At 35.3% G+C, this 22751-nt stretch overlaps 1 protein-coding gene across 4 annotated transcripts in view; it reads left to right on the plus strand.

Moving 5' to 3' along the window:
• The window catches only part of ZC3H13 (zinc finger CCCH-type containing 13), a 91078-nt gene that overhangs the window by 22953 nt on the left and 45374 nt on the right, over positions 1-22751 (plus strand). For all 4 annotated transcript variants that reach the window (XM_025478272.3, XM_025478274.3, XM_025478275.3 and 1 more), the window contains exons 6-8: positions 4618-4757; positions 5314-5474; positions 11772-11969. In XM_025478272.3, coding sequence (XP_025334057.3) covers positions 4618-4757; positions 5314-5474; positions 11772-11969 — 499 coding nt within the window. The remainder of the gene's footprint in view (positions 1-4617; positions 4758-5313; positions 5475-11771; positions 11970-22751) is intronic.

Raw genomic sequence — 22751 nt, forward strand, 5'->3', positions numbered from 1 at the left:
AGGGGGAGAGGGAGAGAGAGTGTTAAGCAGACACCACACTGATGCAGGGCTCAGTCTCAGCCACCCTGAGATCAGGACCTGAGCCAAAACCAAGAGTCAGACACAACCAGCTGTGCCACCCAGGCATCCCCCTCCAAACATCTCTTAACTTGGTGGATTATCTGTTTCAATTCTTACTGTATTAGAAATTGAATCTGAGAAATTTTTAAAATACTTATTTATGAATTTATTTAATAAGGACAGTAATAAACCTAGCATATACTTTTATGGAAAATAGATATGTTTTGCAAATTAAAAATAAAATTATGGGGAGGGGCAGTGTTTTACATGTTTTTATAAATCTTTTTAACATCTGGCTTAATAGAAGACTTGTAGATTTTCATATCTGCTTCTGCGTTCAGTCTGTTAATGATATTACATATCATGTGACTTCTGGAAAACTCCACTACATACTCAAGAAGGAATAATAAACCAAATACTATAGTATTATAGAAATATTTTTGATCTTCTAAAACTCCCAGAATTGTTTTGGAGTTCCCCAGGAGTCCTCAGACCATTCTTTTTGAGAACCACTTGTTTCTATAAGTGGCTTCTGCTTTCAGTTGTTTTCCCTTTACCCTAGCCACCTTTTCCCAATTTTAATTTTTCCTTCCAGATGAAATCATGCTTTTAGGGCATCAGTAGCATCTATCTATTAAAGACTCCAGTATCTGAAGCTCTCAATTGAGGCATCCATTAAGGGATATCACTGAGTTTCTTATCTTGAGAGCAGTGCTTTTCTACTAGGTCCCTCAAAGCTAGGGAATCATTATTTGATACTTAGTCCCCTCAACCTAGATATTTATAGAGTCCCAACATTTCTACCTACTGAATATCTTTTAGAATCATCTATTTTTCTGAATGACTAGTAATATTTTAGTTACTAAGATACTTATTACCATCAAATATATTTTACCAGAATAACTTAACCTCATGCCTTGAGGTTAATCTTATCACCTAATTCATTCTCTACTTGAAAGTCAAAATAATCTTAAAAGAATTTTTTTTTTACTATAGTATTCATTCAGAGGAGTGCATGATTCATGTGTGCAACTCATTGAGTTTTCACAAACAGAACAGACTTGTATAACCAGCACCGGAATCAATAAATAGGCAGTGATATCCATAACCTGCCTTGTGCTCCCTTTCATCACTACTTCTCAACTCCTGCCTCCCAAAGATAACTATTGCCCTGATTTCTACCACCATTGATTAATTTTATCTGTTTTTGAGCTCTATATAAATGGAATCTACCACAGTACTGTTTTTATGTTTAGCTTCTTTTACTTGAAATATCTTTTTGAGATTAAACCATATTTATTGCACATAGTTCTTTAATTATTATTGCTATATAGTATTATATGAATATACTGTAATTTATCCAATTTTGAGCTGAATAAAGTGCTAGTACTATTCTTAATCATATCTTTTGCTAAACATGTACCCATTTCTCTTTAGTTTATGCCTGGATGTAGGATTGCTAGGCCATGGAATTTGCATATGTTCATCTTTAGTAGGTGATGTCAAATTAAACACGGTTATTGTTTTTCATATGGTCTTTGTCTTTTTCATCTTAGCCATTCTGGAGGTGTGTGCTAGTATCTTATTGTGGTTGTTTTGTTTTGTTTTTTAAAGATTTTGTTTAGTTACTCATGAAAGGCACAAAGAGGCAGGGACATAGGCAGAAGGAGAAGCAGGCTCCTCACAAGTAGCCCAATGTGGGATTCAATCCCCAGAACCCAGGATCATGCCCTGAGCTGAAGGCAGACGCTCAACCGCTGAGCCACCCAGGCAACCCTCTTATTGTGGTTTTAGTGTGTATTTCCCTAATGGCTAATAAAAGAGAACTTTTTCACATTTATTGACCACTGTACAATCTGTTTTATAAACTATGTGTCCCAGACTTGCCTATTCTGTTGTATTAACTATTTTTAATTGTTAAGAATTCCTTATATTTTTTGGATATAAGATCTCTATCAGATACATGTATTCCAAATGTCTTCTTCCACTCCATGAGTTGCAAAATGCTCTTATGAGAGAATAAATGGCTTGACTTCATTCTTTTTAAAATTCAGATTTCCCAGGTTGCCTGGGTGGCTTAGTCAGTTGAGCCTCCAACTCTTGGTTTTGGCACAGGTCGGGATCTTAGGATTGTGCACTGAGCAGGAGTCCCCTTGAGGTTCTCTCTCTCCTCTCCCTGCTGGTGCATGCACGTGTGCTTGCTCTCTGTCTCTCAAATCAATAAATAAAATCTTTTTTTAAAAATTGGATTCCCATTTCCTTCAGGATCAAGTACAAATTCTTATTGTACGGAACTTTTCATTATCTTGTTGCTTTCTATATTTCCAATCCTTCACCCTCAAGTTTGTGTTTTTTATTTGGTTATTTAAATTTCCTTTTATTTATTTATCATAGGAACTAGTGTAGTACTGTGTGTCTAGTAAATCTTTAAAAAAATTTTTCAGACTTTTAATCAAATGTATATGTTAAAGACAAAAAGAAATATTTATAATCTTTTATTCATATGTATATACTTTTTATATATCTATGATTATTGCATAAAATAGATTACTGAAAGCAAAATTATTATATTAAAGGGTATGAGTCTTCTCAAGGTTTTTACTCATGTTGCCAAATTACTTTCCAAGATAGATATATGTCTAGTTTACATTGTTACCTTCAGAAAATGAACATACCTTTTATCTGTACCTTTGCTAATACTTAGTATTGTAATTAGGAAAAAATGACCCTTTAATACATGAAAAAGTCATATTTGTCTACCATTTGCATTTTTTTCTTTCTGTGAATTGCCTATTTGTTTCCTTGCTCATTCTCCATTGAATCAGTAAGAACTCTCTATACATAAAGAATGTCAGCCTTACATATTGTGTGTATTTTTCTATTTTATGTTCCTAAAAATCACTTCCTTAGGGTACTTGGGTGTCTCAGTCAGTTGAGCATCTGCCTTCAGCTCAGGTCATGGTCTTGGGGTCCAGGGATTGATCCCCAGTTGGGCTTCCTGCTCAGTGGGGAGTCTGCTTCTCCCTCTCTCTCTACCTCCCTCCTCTGCTTGTATGCTCACTCTCTCTCTCAAATAAATAAAATGTTTAAAAATTCAGTATGTCCAGTCATTTTATCTAGTAGAAATTTTATGTCCTTAAATATTTAGTAATTGCTTTCTGACTGAAAAATGTGATTTAGTCTATTTTCTGTATTTACTGAAAAATTATCTTCCAATAGCAGATGAGTAATCAATTTAGTTACACAGTTAAAGGCTGTGTAGCTACCCTCTCAGTTCCCAGACATAAAAATGGATGGATAGTTGGCATTTTAACATATTTGGTCTATGCATGACAATGATGTTCATTTTTTGTGTGCTTCAAGCAATCAAGTAGGACTATCTATTTTCATTGCCTTTTAGTTCTTCATTTTATTTCTTTACCCCAGGTTAAGGGATGGTGATCTTCAGTGCTAAAAGTATAGTTTGAGAGGGCACTTCAGTTCATAAGCAGTCAAGTCCAGCATTGTCATAGGATAGAACAATGATAGGAGACGAGTCACTGAAATTCCTTCCTCTAGATTTCATGGAATTATTTCAGAGGGTGAGAGGTGGGGTGGCAGTGTCAATAGCCACTGAAAACTCCTACATATTGTGATGAAATAGCTCTGCACACCATTCTTTCTTTTTTTGTTCCCTACTTAACCAGCTATCATATTTTTTTTCATTGGAAAAGGTGAATGGAAATAAAGACCTGGTATCAGATCTTTTGAGGAGATGGACAGTTTTAATCTGAGGAACTAGTACTCCTCCCTTATAATGGAAATGTTACAGATCCTTCAGACATTAGCTTCTATACACATTAATATTAAAATTACCAAACTTCAGTTTAGAAGCAAATCATTTGTGTCACTAATAAAGGAATATGGAAGCAATGTAGGACACCTAATGTAACCTTCATTTAATACTAATGAATCCATTAAAAAAAAAAGTCAAGGAGATAATGAAATCAGTCATACTTAGCATGAAATATTGAAGGCTTTGGTATCTTTAATATTTATAATTTACATGTGAGCTTTTAATTGTATCTTTTAAAATCCCATCTCCCAACCAAAATCCCAACCCCCAGGCAACTCAAAACCACTTTCAGAAAACTCAGAAATTTTAAAACTGTTGGGTTTTCATAGAGAATCAAACGATACTGATTTTAATCCTTCATAGAAACAGTATATATTTCTTTTATCTTTGAGAAGTATGTTATTCTTTTTTTAAATTTTTTTTATTTGACAGAGAAAGCACGTGTGCACATAAGCAAAGGAGCTGAGGCAGGAGTGGGAGAAGCAGGCTGCCCACTGAGTAGGGAGCCCGATGTGGGGCTTGATCCCAGGATCCTGGGATCCATGACCTGAGCTGAAGTCAGTTGCTTAACCTACTGAGCCACCTAATCCCTAGAAGTGTGTTATTCTAATGAAAGAATCTACCATTTTAATTTGTATAAAAAATTAGTGGAAAAAATTTCTCTAATTTTTGGTATAGAAAATTGATAGTTTCTGACAAGTAATGGAATTTTTATTTTAAAGATTCTGACAATGGAGATATTAATTATGATTATGTTCATGAGTTGTCATTGGAAATGAAACGTCAGAAGATACAGAGGGAATTAATGAAGCTAGAACAAGAAAACATGGACAAGAGAGAAGAAATTATTATTAAAAAGGAGGTATGCTATTTATTGAAATATATGTGATCAGAGAACTCATTAGCTGCTTGATCTATCTTAAATTGTATTAGGATATTGATACACTGATCAAATTATTGTATATCAACTATTTCATATATGTTAGTCATTTAATGTTCACATTATTTGGTAAATATTTTTGCTTTTGAACAGGTGATTAAACAGGTTGTCTTGTGTAGAATCACTAGCTAATATTGAACAGGATTTGAATCTATGTACGTCTATTTTTTTAAGCCTAAGATATTTCTCAAATACTTGTTTTAGAGATACAATTTATTTGAGTATAATATGTGATTTTTCTGAGGAGATTTTGAAGTTTTATAATTTTAGTTTACTTTATTGATATTATGTTATGGCAGTTATTTATCATATTGGTTATAAGCACATGTTTAGGAATCAGATTAATACATGGTGACTGTAATAGCCCATAATATTTCATCTGAAGCTTGGTATGCTTTAGAAATACCTGCTTTGTTGTTGATTATAACAGCCATAATTGGAGGAGTTTCCAAACTGACTTACTGAATACTTTTAAAAGGTTTCACCAGAAGTGATTAGATCAAAATTATCTCCGTCACCTTCTCTGAGAAAATCAAGCAAATCTCCAAAGCGAAAATCAAGCCCTAAGTCGTCATCTTCAGCAAGCAAGAAAGACAGGAAGACAACTGCAGTATCCTCGCCCTTATTGGACCAGCAGAGGTCAGTAGGATGGTAAATAATGTCAGAATGAAATCCCTTTTTCTGAAACAATGCTTAAAAGAATTAGTAGATTACAGAAGGGTACTTACAATACATTCAGTATTTAATGTAAGTTTTTTCTTCCAAAAAACTATAAAGTGTTTCAATTCTAAATTAAGAAAGTTATACAGAACAGTAAAACAAAATGTCTGTGTCCCACCTACATATGCTTCAGAGCTTTTTATTTTTTAAGAATAAAACATAATACATATATATATCCTGTCTTTCCCTCTCAAATTTTTTGTTTTTGACTTTTGTACAAGTGTGTTTATAGTTTCATATGTATTATTTTTATTTATTTAATCTTAATACTTCCATAATAAAGCTTTGCTTCTGCAGCTTTCTCACTATTTTTTATATTTATATTGATGTATTTAGCCTTTTTTCACTTGAGTACTTATATATTTACTTTCCTATTGAACATTTCAGTTTACAGATATTCACTGTTACAAGTTACACGTAGTGAATGTTTTTTCTCCTTGTGCATGTAGTCATGAGATTAGATTCTTCATAGCATATACATAGCAGAATGATGATATTGTTTAGAATTATTCCAGTAGCCAGTTGAGGAAATAAAAATAGAAATGATGTAATATGATTACATTGAGGGACTAAGAGAGAAAGACTTCCATTTATTGTTATTCTGTACTATTTAAATTTTGTTTCATTTTATTTTTTTATATTTTATTTATTTATTCATGAGAGACAGAGAAAGAGAGGCAGAGACACAGGCAGAGGGAGAAGCAGGCTCCATGCAGAGAGCCTGATCCGGGACTCGATCCCGGGACTCTAGGATCACGCTCTGGGCTGAAGGCAGGCAGTAAACTGCTGAACCACCCAGGGATCCCTAAATTTTGTTTTAATTAAAGCACATACATGAATATTCTTCAAGACAAAAACCTAAACTAACCTCTTCCCGACATATTAGTTGGCAACTGTTTGAACCCACAATAAAACTCTTATTTGTCTTCTTCCTTCCTAGTTTTTAGAGGCTTTAGCCATATTTTAGACTCCAGTTACTTTCTGCCTAGATTATTATATCCTACTAACTTTATTTTATCCAATGCCCACATCCCTACACACATACACATTTTATTCAGCAACGCCAACCCATTCATCTTACAGATGTTGTGAGAGAAATCTTGAAAGAACATTAATATGCTATGCCATAGAAAAACTCAATGGTTTTCCATTCTGTTGAGTAAAATTCAGATTCTTTTTTAAAAATTTTTCTTAAATATTTTATTTATTTGAGAGTGGGCACACATGAATGTGTGTGTTTGAGTAGGGGAAAGGGCCAGAGGGAGAGAAACAGGCAGACTCCCCACTGAGCGAGGAGCCCAGTGTGGGGTTGCATTCCAGGACCCCAAGATCATGACCAGAGTCAAAATCAGATGCTTAACTAACAGAGCCACCCACGTGCTCTAAAATTTAGATTTTTTAAGATGACATTTATGCTTTGATCTTTTAGTCTTGTTAATATTTTTGTCCAGTCTTCCTTCTACTCTGTTGCACCTTTAATTTTTCAATGTCTAGCTCAAATTCTATCTTTCCATTAAATCTTTCCATTTATCTTTACTGAGCAAAATTTTTATTTCTTTTGTATATCTATCTAATTTTATTTATACCTCCCTCTTAATATTACTATTTGCTTTGTATTTTATCTGTGGCATACACGTATGTATGTATATCTGTTAAATTTAAGCTCCTTGAAGATTGGGATCTTGGTGGTTCATTGTTTTTTTCTCCCCACTGCACTTGCTTTGCATAGAGCTTTACATTTTAATAAGGCACTCTGTAAAGTTGATGTGATCCTCTCCTTTGCTCCTTGGATTAGGTAAATTAAATGTTGCAAAGAAATATGGAAGAAGTGAACTGTAGAGTGATGTGATCCACTCCATTTGTTCTTATTCTTTATCCTCTTGGCCAACCAATTATATAACCATCCCTGAATTCTTTCCATTTCTGGAAAAACAAAAAACAAATAATCTGAAAAACAACTTACCAGAAATATCCTTCTTTGGCTTTCTTATCCTTTCTTTTTATAAAATATTTGAAATCTAATCTCTTTGTAGAAAGTTCTTTTAACTGTTTAGATGAAGGCTTAGTTTTATTCGTCCTTTTTCATGCAGTCTTCTCTCACTGTTTTATTAGTAATTCATTTATTCTTAGTATTTAGCATGAATAATTACCTTGATTTAACTGCTACATTTCTTGTATTCTAGGATATTAGTGACTTTAGGATCCACCATTAATTTAATCATTGAAGTAGAAAAGCTTGGAAAATAGTACATTAGAGGTGCAAAGAAAACATTGAAGTATAGCATTTCTTTAGCCATACAGTTTACAGTGTGTAAAGTATGTCAGATCATTAGCTTCTGGTTTCATTGCTAAATCATAGGTAAACTGCTTGAAGGCATATTAAGCAAAAAGTAAGGATTAGAATTTCAGTTAAAATTCACTATGGTGGTTTAGACAATGCCAGTAAATCAACTGAGGTGACACTCAGGTAAACAGACTCCTTGGTCTTACATTGTTATCATATTGAGTAGACCGCGTAATTACAGACAAATTGGAACTCATACTTCTCCCTGACAGCTGGCAGTTTTCTTTGATGTTCATTGTGAGATATACCCTGATAGCAAGCTTTAGGCAGATATGTGAGATACAATATGGCTTTGAATTAGCAATGTGTTATCTGTCTGTCCATCTACTTGGTTTCTTAGTTTTTATTAAGTTTTTCTTTATAGCTTTTTGTACAAAGATGTACAAAGGAAGTCAAAAGCTGTTCAAAAGAAATAGCTCTGAGGAAAGAGAAAGGATCTAAAAATGGTAGAAGTAGATAATTGAGCTCTATGACACAAATAGAAAGTAGGCTCGGTGCCACTAAAGAATAATTAGTTGATTCAAAAAAATGTTGAAAGATCGTGTTGACTTCAGGATGCATGAAACCAATCTTGCCCCCTGTAGTTAGAAGGTACTTGGAAACCCTATATTGTAACATAAGTATGATTTCTAACTACACCTATTTTTGAAGGTAAAGTGAAGAAATTCTGTACTTCAGTGAGTGTATTACTATAACCCTGGTTGTTGTAATAGCTTATTCCCAAAATGTGAGTTTAATGCTACAGAAGTTTATTTCTGTAAATAAATACATTTTTACTGAAGTAAAATCAAAATGGGTGTTTCTGATTAATAGGTTGCTCTCCTTTTTTTTTTTTTTTTTTAAAGATTTTATTATTTATTCATGAGAGACATAGAGAGTAGGGGGTGGGGGCATGGACAGAGACACAGGCAGGGAGAGAAGCAGGCTCCATGCAGGGAGACCAATGTGAGACTCGATCCCGGGACTCCAGGATCATGCCCCTGGGCAGAAGACAGGCGCTTAACCACTGAGCCACACAGGCGTCCTGGTTGCTCTCCTCAACATAGAGATGCAGTAAACTAGGCTCCTTGAGACATGGCTCCACTTGGGGTGTTACAGACATCAAAAAATTGAATGGGCAAAGAAAAAATTAATTGGAATATTGCTCTTATTTGGCTATACAGTTTACAATTGCCTGGAGTATGAGAGTCTTTTATTAGTTAGGCCTGGAAGTGGTGTACATCACTTTTACTCACATTTTTTGGCCGCAACTTGGTCATTTGGCCATACCTGATTTCAGTAAAGTCTGGAAAGAGTCAGTCATGGTTCAACACTGCGCCAATCACAAAATTTAGTAAACACCTAGCTAGTCTGTCATAGGAAGCAATGTGAAAATACAGTTTATATTAAGAGTTCCTCTATTATTTTATGTTTAAAATACAATAATTTTTGATAGTAACTATTGTTTTTGTTTTTTAAGTGAAAAATAGAAATGCAGGCATTTATCACTTACCTGATAGATACATTAAGAGTTTGAGTCATCTCATAAATATATAATAAGGTATGTGGTTAATATGGTTCCTAGTAGAGGACAAAGGTGAAAAATAGATTTGGTCATGCATTAGTAATTTTTGATTTGCTGCATGGTTAGCCCTCTCTAGGATAAAAAGAGATAGGGATAGGGCATCTGGGTGGCTGTCCATGAAGTGTCTGCCTTCAGCTTAGGTCATGTCATGATCCTGGGTCCTGGGATCAAGCCCCATGTCTGGCTCCTTGCTCAGTGGGGAGTCTGCTTCTCCATCTTCTCCTACCAGTCTCCCTATTTGTGCTCTCTCTCTCAAAAAAAAAAAATAAAATAAAATAAAATATTTATTAAAAAAAAAAAAAAAGAAATAGGACGCCTGGCTCAGCGATTGAGTGTCTGCCTTTGGCTCAGGGTGGGAACGTGGAGTCCTGGGATCAAGTCCCATGTCAGGCTCCACACAGGGAGCCAGCTTCTCCCTCTGCCTGTGTCTCTGCCTCTCTCCGTGTCTTTCATGAATAAATAAATAAAATATTTTAAAAAATAAATAAATAGGGATAAGGACTAAGAGAGCTAAAGTTTCTGAGTGCCCAGCATGGTCTGTTGATTTTATACTTTTATCTTTTTAAAATTTTGCCAGGAATTTTAAGGAAGATGCTGTCCATTACCTTTTCATAGCTAAGGAATCATGGGATTAGAGACCTCAGGGTTACAGGAAGCAAGTTCTAGGATTTAGACTGAGGTCATCATTTATCAAAACTAAAAGCGAAATGATTGGTGAAAACTTACCAGGTCCATGAAAATAGAGGGCTACTTCAAAACTCAGTACCAGACTAAACACTCAGTGTTGCAAAAAACAAGAACAAATTTAAATGATAAATTCATAATTTTAGTACAATTTGAGAGAATGATTGCATTGAGATGATGAGACAGTTGACACAAAAAGCAATCTGAACAAAGATATTTTGGGAGAAAAACAATTTTTAAAAAACTGAAAATAGCAGAATGAGATTCCCAAATTTAGAACAAGGAGAATGAATACTGCTTTTAAAGGAATTACTGAATTTGAAGACATATTTAGGATATTGGAAAGCAAAAGGAGAGATGGAAATAATAAAAAAAAAAAAGACATGGAGGAGAGAGATCCAGGAGATGCCTTAACTGTAATAAAGCTAACCAGAGAGACTTGGGCCATTTGGAGAATTGATGAAATAAAAATTTTTAAAAATTGAAAGACTTAAGGTTTCGGACTGAAATGGTTCACTGCATTCCTGAGGAGGTTAAAAAAAGAAAGAAAGAAAGAAAAGAAAACCTAGATATATCTTGGTGAATTTTTTAATTTCCAAGGAAGAATGTTTTATAATCTTCCCAGCTGAAAGACTGGGTAACATGCATGGGGGAAAAAATGGACACTCTGTATTTTTCATCTGCAACACTAAATGTTATAAGATATTGTAACTATTTATAGAGCTCTGAGGGAAAAGGATATTAATACTATATTCAAAGGACTGTACAGGTATGAGGTAAAGACAGACAATTTTAAGTATATAAGGGGCCAAAGTTACACCATTTGGATAAAATTATTTAAAGTGCCAAATCAAATACATACATAATAATCAATTCTAGGTAGATTAAATATGAAAGGTAAAATTCCTGGATTTTAGAGGATTGTTTTTATAATCTTAGAATTAAGATTTCTTAAACAAGATTCAGATTTAAATGTTTACTAACAGTGTTTAGGATTTCATTTATAAACGATGTAATTTTGGGTTTGTTATGATAAAACATGGAGGCCACCTAAAAAACTTAGCAATCTGAAACTGTTTAAAAGAAGTTATGGAGCATATCTATGCAATGAAATCTGAGACAACCTATAAAAATAATTACCTACATCCAGTTTTTGTCCTAGAAAAGAATTCCATGCTATGTTTAGTACAGAAACTTTTACAAAATATTAAAATAGGATTAGGGGAAGGGGAAGAGACATGGAAAAAGTATAGGCATGTGTTCAAGGTTAGCAAGGGTTATCCTTGTGAAGTGCAATTATACATGATTTTATTTTCTTCATCTACTTTTCTGTATAAGCTAAAAAGCATTCAGTTCTTGCAGTTGTCTTATTTTCTTTTTCTGAAAGAATCTCTTCCTACTTCACTTTCTCAGATAACTACCCTTTAAAATTATAGAAGTGGCAAGTTTAATAATTTGCTCATTTCTGTGTTTTTTTCTAGATATTGATTACTAACATAAAATAGTAAAAGGCAAGGAATGCTCCCATTTTTTAAATGTCCTTTGTTAAAATAAAAAAAAAAAATACACATTTGACCTTCCAAAAGTATTTGGACCCCTAATGATAGCTTTGTATTACCTTTAGGAATTCAAAAGGCAACCAGAGTAAAAAGAAAGGACCTCGAACTCCTAGCCCACCCCCTCCTATACAGGAAGATATTGTTCTGGGGAAAAAATATAAAGAAAAGTATAAAGTAAAAGATAGGATAGAAGAAAAACCAAGAGATGGAAAAGACAGAGGACGAGATTTTGAAAGACAAAGAGAAAAAAGAGACAAGCCAAGGTAAGTAGGATTGTCTGTTTTTTAACAATCTTTTGTAGAATCTAAAATACTCAATTTTCAGAAGCTTTTTTTAGTATTTTATTTTATTTATTTATTTATTTTTTTAGTATTTTAAAACTCTGTGTATGTGTATTTAATCATTCCCATGTTGAGTTAGGGACAATTCAGTAAACATTACCTTAAACATAATAAAAATAATGAAATTTTCAATCTTAATCGTTTTTAAGTATACAGTTTATAATGTTAAGTATATTCACATTGTCATGAAACAGATCTCTAGAACTTTTTCATCTTGTGCATCTGAAATTCATTTGAATACCCGTTAAACAACTCCCTTTCCCTCTTCCCCCAGCTCCCCAACCCCTAATAACCACCATTTTACTTTTTGTTTCTATGAATTTGACTATTTTAGATACCTCATATAAACGGAACGTGTGTGTGTGTGTGTGTGTGTGTGTATGACTGGTTTATTTCACTTGGCATAATATCTTCAAGATTTTTCCGTGTTGTAGTATGTGACAGCATTGCCTTGCTTTCTAAAGCTGAATGATATTCCATTGTCTGTATATCCATTCCCCTGTTGGACATATGGGTTACTTCCACCTCTTGGCTACTGCAGATAGTGCTGTGGTAAACACAGATGTGTAAGTATCTCTTCAAAATCCTTCTTCTGATACTTTTGGATATATACTCAGAAGTGTTGGATCCAGAATTGCTGGATCATGTGATAGTTCTGTTTTTAATTTTTTTAGGAAATTTCATACTGTTTTCCATACCACTTGCCTTGTTTTACAGTTGCACTAACAGTGTACAAGTTTCAGTTTCTCTGCATCCTCACCAGCATTTGTTTTTTGTTTTTTTTGGACAGTAGCCATCCTAATAGGGGTGAGGTGATACCTTATTGTGGTTTGACTTGGTATTTCACTGATGAGTGGTGATGTTGAGCATTTTTTCATATATTTGTTGTGTTATGCCCAAGATTGCGAATCCGAGAAACTACCAAGGAGCCGACACCGATGCAAACACATGAGGGTTTATTTACAAGCTTGAGCTTGGGTCCAAGTATACCTGACACAGCGGAGCAGGGACTTGAACCCCGAGACTAAGAGGCTTAGCAACTTTATAGGGGCCAGTGGCCAATGGGAATACGCAGAAAGTTGCACAGTCATGCTGGTCCACTCGCAGGTGGCCGATTGAATTACATTTTACCCTAAAGTATCCATTTGAACTGGCCTATCACTGAGCCGGATTTCCGGTTAGGGTGTGCCCTGGACTTGACTAGGGTGGGGCAGTGCCCTAAGCAATAAGCAGGTCAGCACAAGGCAGGTGCAGCACAAAATGGAGTCAGTCCTGCTCTGTTTGTCCAAGGGTAGGGGATTTTGTTAAATTTCCTGGGTCCCACAGTTGACCATTTGTATATCACCTTTGAAATAATATCTATCTAGTGGTCTACCCAATTTTTAATTGAGTTATTTGATTTTTGTTCTTGAGTTTTAGGAATCTGTTATATATTCTGAATATTAACCCCTTATCAGATATATGATTTGTAAGTATTTTCTCCCTTGTCATAGGTTGTCTTTTTATTCACCCTATTAATAATACCCTTGATGCACAAAAGGTTTTAGATTTATTGTGGTACCATTTGCCTATGTTATTGTTGCCTGAACTTTTGGTGTCATTTTCAAGATACTGTTGCCATCTCCAGAGTTATAAAGATTTTCCCCTATGCTTTTTTGTGGAGGGGTTTTATAGTTTTAGATCTTACACTTAGATTTTTAATCCCTTTTAAGTTAATTTTGTATATGGTATAAGATAAGGGTCCAGCTTCATTTTTTAGCAGGTAGATAATCAGTTTTCCCAGCACTGTTTTTAGAAAAGACTATCTTTTCTCCATTGAGTGGTCTTGGCACCCTTGTTGAAGATCATTTGGCCATAGGTGCAAGGATTTATTTCTGGACCCTCTCTAGTACTCCACTGGTCTGTTTTTCTGTCTTTATGCCAGTACCACACTATTTTGATTACTTAGCTTTCTAACAAGTTTTAAAATGAAGAAGTTTAACCCCCTCACTTTGTTCCTCTATATGAAAATTATTTTGGCTTATTTACATGTCCCTTGGAATTCTGTCTGTATTATTTTCTGTGTGAATTTTCGTGTTTCTACAAAAAATGTCATTAGGATTTCAATCATGAGTATGTCGAATCTATAGGTCACTGGGTAGTATGGACACCTTAACAGTATTAAGTCTTCTAATCCATAAGCATGGAATGTCTTTCCAGTGTTTTTATTTCTTCCAGTGATGTTTTATAGTTTTCAGTGTGTAAGTTTTTGAATTCCTTGGTTATGTTTATTCCTGAGTGTTATATTCCTTTTTTTGTTTAATTTTATTTTTTAAGATTTTATTTATTTATTCATGAGAGACACACAGAGAGAGAGGCAGAGACACATGCAGAGGGAGAAGCAGGCTCCATGCAGGGAGCCCAATGTGGGACTTGATCCCAGGTCTCCAGGATCACGCCCTAGGCTGCAGGCGGCGCTAAACCGCTGCGCCACCAGGGCTGCCCCTAAGTGTTATATATTCTTTTTTTAATGCTGCTGTAAAACAGAAATGTTTTCATAATTTCTTTTTCAGATTATTCATTATTAGTGTATAGAAACAACTAGTTTTTTGTCTTGATTTTGTGTCCTGCTATTTGGCTGAATTTATTTTTTCTAAGTGTGTGTATATGTGTGTGTGTGTAATCTGTAGGGTTTCCTGTATAGAAGACCCTGTCATCTGTGAATGAAGATAATTTTACTTCTACCTTTGCAATTTAGATGCTTTTTCATTTCTTTTTCTTGCCTATTTGCTCTGGTTAGAGTTTCTAATACCATGTTGAATAGAAGAGATGAAAGCAGGCATCCTTACCTTGTTCCTGATCTTAGAAGATGTTTTCAGTCTTTCACCATTGATTATGATGTTTGCCATGGACTTTTCATAAATTGCTTTGTTATGTTATGATAGTGTCTTTCTATTCTTAGTTTGTTGAGTGTTTTTACCATGAAAAAATAACGAACTAGGGGTGGTAGAAGGGGAGGAGGGCGGGGGGTGGGAGTGAATGGGTGACGGGCACTGGGTGTTATTCTGTATGTTAGTAAATTGAACACCAATAAAAAAAAATAATTAAAAAAATAAAAAAAAAAAAAAAAAAAAAAAAAAAAAATATTGAATTTTGTCAAGTGTTTTTTCTGCATTTATTGAGATGATTGTGTGACTTTTGTTAATTCTTGAACCATTCTTGCATTCCAGGAATTAATCCTACTTTGTCATGATGTTTCATTCAATTTGATTTGCTAGGACTTTGTAGAGAGTATTTACATCAGTATTCATCAGGAATATTTGTCTGTAGTTTTCTTGCAGTGTTTATCTCAGGCTTTGCTATCAGGGCCTCATCAAATAAACTTGGAAGTATTCTCTCCTCTTTAGTATTTTTGGAATAATTCCAAAGGATTAGTGTTAACTCCTTTAAATAGAATTTGATAGAATTCTCCAGTGCAACCATGTGGTCCTATGGTTTTCTTTTTGGAGAAGTTTTAAATTACTGATTTAATCTTCTTACTCATTATTGGTCTGTTCAGTTTTATTGTTTCTTAAATGAGTCAGTCTAGGTGAGTTGTATGCCTAGAATTTATCCATTGTTTCTATTCAGTTTGCTGATACATAATTTTTCATAATACTGTAGTACAATTCTTTTCATTCATATGGCATCGGTTGTATTGACCCCACTTTCCTGATTTGTTATTTGAGTCTTCTCCCTTTTTGAAAAATCTACCTCAAGATTTGTCAATTTTGTTGATCTTTTAAAAAAATCCAACTTAGTTTGGTTGATTATTTCTATTGGTTTTCTATTCTCTATTTTGATCTCTGCTCCAATCTTTATTATTTAGTTCCTTATGCTTTGGATTCATTTGTTCTTTTTGCAGTTTTTTGAGGTGTCACATTAGGTTGTTGATTTGAGATCTTATTTTTATTTTTATTTTTTTAAAGATTTATTTATTTATTTATGACAGGCATAGAGAGAGAGAGAGAGAGAGAGAGGCAGAGACATAGGCAGAGGGAGAAGCAGGCTCCATGCACCGGGAGCCTGACGTGGGATTTGATCCCGGGTCTCCAGGATCACGCCCTGGGCCAAAGGCAGGCGCTAAACCGCTGCGCCACCCAGGGATCCCACTCTCTTCATTTTAAATTTAATAATTTTTTCAAAATGTAGAGTTAAGTTAGTACACTAACTAATTTAGATTCTTTCTCATAAACAAGTTTTTCCACTATTATAATAATAGTCCTTCTTAAAAATGTTTTCAAAACTGACAAATTACAAATTCTTGATTGTTAAAATTCACTTATTTAGTGCCACTTAAGAGCAGATTTCTTTTTAATTAACTTGAAAGTAATTCTGTGGTGCACAAGATTTATGAAACAAATTTAGTAGGGATGTCTTTCCCCATCCACTTTAAAAAATTAGTTTTCACATTTATCCTTTCATGAAATTAACATTTCCTCAAGAAAAAATGTAGCTTTAGAGGGCTCTCAGTCTCTGTTTTTCCTGAGTTACATTGTATTAGAAGATGCACAAGCCTTGAAGTTATACAAACAGGAACTTGTATCTTGGCTTTGCCAGTTACAGGGGGTGAGACCCTGAGTAAGTTTGTTTTCTCTGAGCCTCTATTTCTTCCACTGTAAAATATGCATGCTACTGCCTCGTAAGGTTGAGGTGAGGGTTCAGTGAGATAATGCTTTTAAAAATAAGCAAAGTACTTAATTAGATACACTCTGTCTTCCTATTTTAATGATAAATGACAGTGTAGTGATATTTAAAAATGCCTTTCCATTTGCAGATTTTCACTTAAGCTACATAGGTAATAGAATGTAACCGTAAAGATTTTCTTTCTTTCTTTTTTTTTTTTTTTTTTTTTGATTTTTTTTATTTATGAGAGGCAGAGACACAGGCAGAGGGAGAAGCAGGCTCCATGCAGGAAGCCTGACATAGGACTCAATCTGGGGTCTCCAGGATCACACCCCGGGCTGAAGGCGGCGCTAAACCACTAAGCCACCAGGGCTGCCTTCTTTTTTTTTTTTTTTCTAACTGGTACTTTCACAGCATCAAATTTAGAATCAGCTGTTGGTAGTAAGGATTCAATGTGCGTGGTTGGGGGCATTGGGTGTCGGGGGAGCTTAAGTACAGAAAGCAGTAGTTTCCAAATTTTACAGCACTGTGGAAACTGCCTGAGAGTCTTTGAAGAGTATTTTTTTTTTTAACAGGAATTTTTTTTTTTAATTTTTATTTATTTATGATAGTCACATACAGAGAGAGAGAGAGAGGCAGAGACACAGGCAGAGGGAGAAGCAAGCTCCATGCACCAGGAGCCTGACGTGGGATTCGATCCCGGGTCTCCAGGATCGCGCCCTGGGCCAAAGGCAGGCGCCAAACCGCTGCGCCACCCAGGGATCCCCTTTGAAGAGTATTAATACCTGATTTCAATCCCCAGATATTCTTTCTTAGTTAGTAGGAGGAGCAGCCTTGGCGTCCAGATTTTTAAAAGCTCATTGGGTGACTCTAATGTTTAACAAAGTTTAGGAACCATAAATTGCGATTTATTCTCATTTAGAGAGAAGCTCAGAGGGAGGCAGTCCAGGACCTATATACACTGTTCTGCAGAGTCATTGGTGATCTAGTACTGCATGCTTCACTAGAAAGAGCCAGCATCCACAAGCAGGGGGAGCAGCAGAGGGAGAGGGCGGAAACAGACTCCCCACTGAGCAGAAAGCCAGACAGGAGGCTCCATCCCAGGACTCTAGGATCATGATCTGAGCTGAAGGCAGATGCTTAACCAACTGAGCCACACAGGCGCCCCCATGCTTCCTTTTTCAGGGTTATCCAGTGGTTTAATATCACTACTGATGACTTAAGATTTTTCCATCCATAGTCCAGGCAGCAGAAAAATTACGAAGGGAAGAAAGCCTTATAATTTTCCTATTACTTCGTATATAGAAAAAATATGAACTTGGTTTATTTTATCTAAGGAAATGAAGCAGCAGAACTAGGAGTATGAAGAACTGCATAGGTACCTTACTTGCACTGGAGTTCTGAAGCCATATTTGACAAAATTGAATAAGGCATTTTGATTTAGGAGGAGTTAATTTAATTTCCAGGGTTTTTTTTTTTTTTTTGAGGTGTTCTCTTATTTTAATATATTTCCATTACTTTGAAAGAGAACTTATTAATTCTAAAACCAGATACTGTATTAAGAATCTTCGTCATGCTTTCAGATTGATGTGTTATGTAATTAAAGATTAGCGTCAGAATTCCTTTGGAGAAAATTGTCCTTAAACATTTAGATTTTATAATGGGTTTATTCAGAATATTTTGGTTATTAGGATGTGTTGTGCTTAAGTGAAAGTATGCTAGTTCATTTATTTAGTTACTGGGTATAGGGTAGGCATTGTTCTAAAAGCAGGTGATAGAACAGTGAACAAAAATATTCTCAGAAGCTTTGTTACTACAGGTAGAAGTAATAAGTAATCATGTGTATGGAAAATAATATTTCTCTGAATATGGATTTTCTTTTTTTTTTTTTTTCTCCAAGTAAAATGTACCAGGCCTGTTGGATATAGAGGATTATTTACATTTATTTCTTAAGGATGGTTCCCTGTGGGCACCCCAGGTGGTTCAGCGGTTTAGCACCGCCTTCAGCCCAGGGCGGGATCCTGGAGACCTGGGATCGAGTCCCACATCGGGCTCCCTGCATGGAGCCTGTTTCTCCCTCTGCCTGTTGCCTGTCTCTCATGAATAAATAAATAAAATCTTTAAAAAAAAAAAAAAGATGGTTTCCTGTTTAGTTACTAGAAGAGCAGGCATATGTGTAGGACAGATGATACAACAAAATCATATCCTATGGCTTAAGTCCATTTCCCTGTCTTCTGTGTCTTAGTTCTGCAGCTTGATAGATCAGGGGCTCCTAACCTGAGATCCATTAGTATATTTCAGAGGATCTGCAGATTTCCTGATTTGTGGATAAAGTTTTGCCTGTGTGTGTTTTGGTAAAAGGGAGAGAACCTATTTCCTTCCAGAAAAAAAAAATCATGATTCTCTATCTGCCACTGATCTGGCAGTGAGATTTTTTTTGTATATTTTTTTATTGGAGTTCGATTTGCCAACATATAGCATAACACTCAGTGCTCATCCCGCCAAGTGCCCCCCTCAGTGCCCATCACCCAGTCACCCGAACCCCCCGCCCACCTCCCCTTCCACCACCCCTTGTTCATTTCCCAGGGTTAGGTGTCTCTCATGTTCTTTCTCCCTTTCAGATATTTCCCACTCATTTTCTCTCCTTTCCCCTTTAATCCCTTTTACTATTTTTTATATTCCCCGTATGAATGAGACCATATAATGTTTGTCCTCCGATTCACTTACTTCACTCAGCATAATACCCTCTAGTTCCATCCATGTTGGAGCAAATGGTGGGTATTTGTCGTTTCTGATGGCTGAGTAATATTCCATTGTATATAAAGACCACATCTTCTTTATCCATTCATCTTTCAATGGACACGAGGCTCCTTCCACAGTTTGACTATTGTGGACATTGCTGCTAGAAACATCGGGGTGCAGGTGTCCGGGCGTTTAACTGCATCTGTATCTCTGGGGTAAATCCCCAGCAGTGCAATTGCTGGGTCATAAGGTAGCTCTATTTTTAACTTTTTTTTTTTTTTTTTTTAAGATTTTTTAAATTTATTTATTCATGAGAGAGAAAGAGAGAGAGAGGCAGAGACACAGGCAGAGGGAGAAGCAGGCTCCATGCAGGAAGCCCGATGTGGGGACCCGACCCTGGGTCTCCAGGATCACATCCTGGACTGAAGGTGGCACTAAACTGCAGAGCCACCCGGGCTGCCCTATTTTTAACTCTTTGAGGAACCTCCACACAGTTTTCCAGAGTGGCTGCACCAGGTCACATTCCCACCAACAGTGCAAGAGGGTTCCCCTTTCTCCACAGCCTCTCCAACATGTGTTGTTTCCTGTCTTGTTAATTTTCACCCTTCTCACTGGTGTGAGGTGGGATCTCATTGTGGTTTTGATTTGTATTTCCCTGATGGCCAGTGATGCGGAGCATTTTCTCATGTGCTTGTTGGCCATGTCTGTGTCTTCTTTGGTGAAATTTCTGTTCATGTCTTCTGCCCATTTCATGATTGGATTGTTTGTTTCTCTGCTGTTGAGTTTAATAAGTTCTTTATAGATCTTGGATACTAGCCCTTTATTTGATAGGTCATTTGCAAATATCTTCTCCCATTCTGTAGGTTGTCTTTTAGTTTTATTGACTGTTTCTTTTGCTGTGCAGAAGCTTTTTATCTTAAGTCCCAATAGTTCATTTTTGCTTTTGTTTCCCTTGCCTTCATAGATGCATCTTGCTAGAAGTTGCTGTGGCCAGGTTCAAAAAGGGTGTTGCCTGTGTTCTGGCAGTGAGAATTTGAGTACCTTCTCCCACACCTTCATTGGCCGTCAACTTTGTTGATGAATCTGCTCAACTTTGTTAAAAATATACTCTGTTCCCAAAATATTTATTAATTTGAAAAGCACTAAGTTCTGTCATATTTGGAATATGGTTATTAGTTTGGAGGCCATGGTTATTAGAAGAATGTTTCTAATCAGTGTCTTCCCATTTGACGTAGACTTTACTGAGCTTTAATTTACTTATTTACGCATCATTGATCAAAACCTGAGTACCGCTGTTTGCCCAAGAAAAAAAAAGTTATAAATTTTATTACTCCAGTTTCCCATTACACTTTTGTAAAATAAACTTTTCATGACTTTGTATAGAAAATAGTAAAATCTTGATTACTTGGAACTCAACTAAATCATTTTTATTCTATAATTTGTTTTAGAAGAGGTGTAATATACAGGAAAATTAAGTTCAAATTAGGTATTTAGTGAGAAAACCACTTATGAAGGAAATATTTTGTATCAATATTCCTAACCTGTTATAGCTAGATAATTTCATGTGGATATTTGCAATGGTGTTTTTTAGTGGACCTGTAATATCTTCTTCATCAGTGAAAAATCCATATTCTATATACTTTGTTGAATTAGAAAAGTGAACCAAATTACCAGTGTATTTTAAAAACAAAGACTTAAAGAAGCACAAACTTTATGTATAACTTTATGTTAACCAGAGGAGTTAGCTAGCAATTTGTGTATATAGCTCATTCTACTCGACATTTAATTAAATATGGTTTTATTGATGGATGGTAATATGTTTTAATCAAAATGCTAAGATGCAGAATTTTGTGTTTAAGTGAGAAGATAATATTGAGAGCATAGCTATTCACTAAAAAAAAAAACTTCATTATAATTACCTGAATGTAGAAATATACTTCTTGATAGTATAAATGTCTGTATGATGAGTCTTACCCAGCTTTGAAAGACTGATGTGATCGTTTAAAACTTGCTGGCTTTGACTTCAATTTAGGAGAATAAGCAAATTACCATCAAAGTGACAGTCATGTTTCCTTTCAGTGATTGCACGCATTTATCAAAATAATTAAAATGTTTCAGATTGACAAAGAATATTATTTATTGGATTTATTCAGTATTCATGTAAAAGTACCATGATCTGGATTGCAGATCTTACCCTGTGGCCATGAGCCACAGGACAAGGAAGGATCCATTTGTGCACCAAGCATTTTCTATAGACTGAATTATGGTTTCTTGAGTAAATGTGTACTAATGCTGCTGGGCTGTATATAGAGGATGGGAAAATGTCACATTAACATTACAATTATTATGGAACATTTCACACATAAAAATACACTAGTATAATGACCTTTTTATACTCATCTTGTTTTGTGTATACTCCTATATACCTTCCCTTCTCCAGTGTTATTTTGAAGCAAATCCCAGACATTTTACTCTTTCATCCCTATAGTTTAGAATATATCTCCGAGAAAAATACACCTAAGAATATACAATCACATACCTCCATCACACCTAAAAGGAAAAAAGGAAAGCAGTATTTAATATTAAAATGGGACCTTTGTGTTCAGGTTGGAAATTGCTTATCTGAGACATTATCTTTTTTTTCTGCATTTAATCAAGCCCTGTGTGTAGACCTAAAAAGTATCCTCATGTGAGGACTGATTTAGGCTAGGGATACAAAATTAAGGCAGTTAAAATGTAACATAGCTGGATATAATTCTATAATACACTAAATTTATAGTAGACTTCTGTTAAAGAGGAGTTTTATTTATTTATTTGTATGTTTAAGCTGTACACTCAAAATGGAGCTTGAACTCATGCCCTGAGATCAGGAGTTGCCTGTGATACTGACTGAGCCAGCCAGGTGCCCCCAAAATGAAAGAGTTTTATAAATATCAAAATAACTCAGTCACATTGGGGGAAAATGAAGCAATTTCACAATAAGTCAAATTGATAAGTCTTGGGCTTTCTTTCATAGGTGATATTGGGAAAATTTGTTGAGCTATCTAGAGAATCTCTTGTTTTGCAGCCAAATCTAGAATGGTATTTATGTCCCTAAAAATTGTACTTTTACCTTTTGTCCAACATGCTTGGTGAAATTAGACTTGAGAGGGAGAACGACTTGTTCTCAAGTAGTTTCCGAGAGGCTTTTCAGCAGCAGGTGGTTGGAAAGTTTGATCCTGTTCCAGTAATTGCTACAATCAGAAGTGTATACCATGGTGTAAATGGAGGCCAGAAATTCCATCCAGTAAAAGTGTGGGGCTGCATTCTATGTAGTGA

This window comes from Canis lupus, chromosome 22 (genome assembly GCF_003254725.2).
Source record: "Canis lupus dingo isolate Sandy chromosome 22, ASM325472v2, whole genome shotgun sequence".
Classification (NCBI taxonomy): domain Eukaryota; kingdom Metazoa; phylum Chordata; class Mammalia; order Carnivora; family Canidae; genus Canis; species Canis lupus.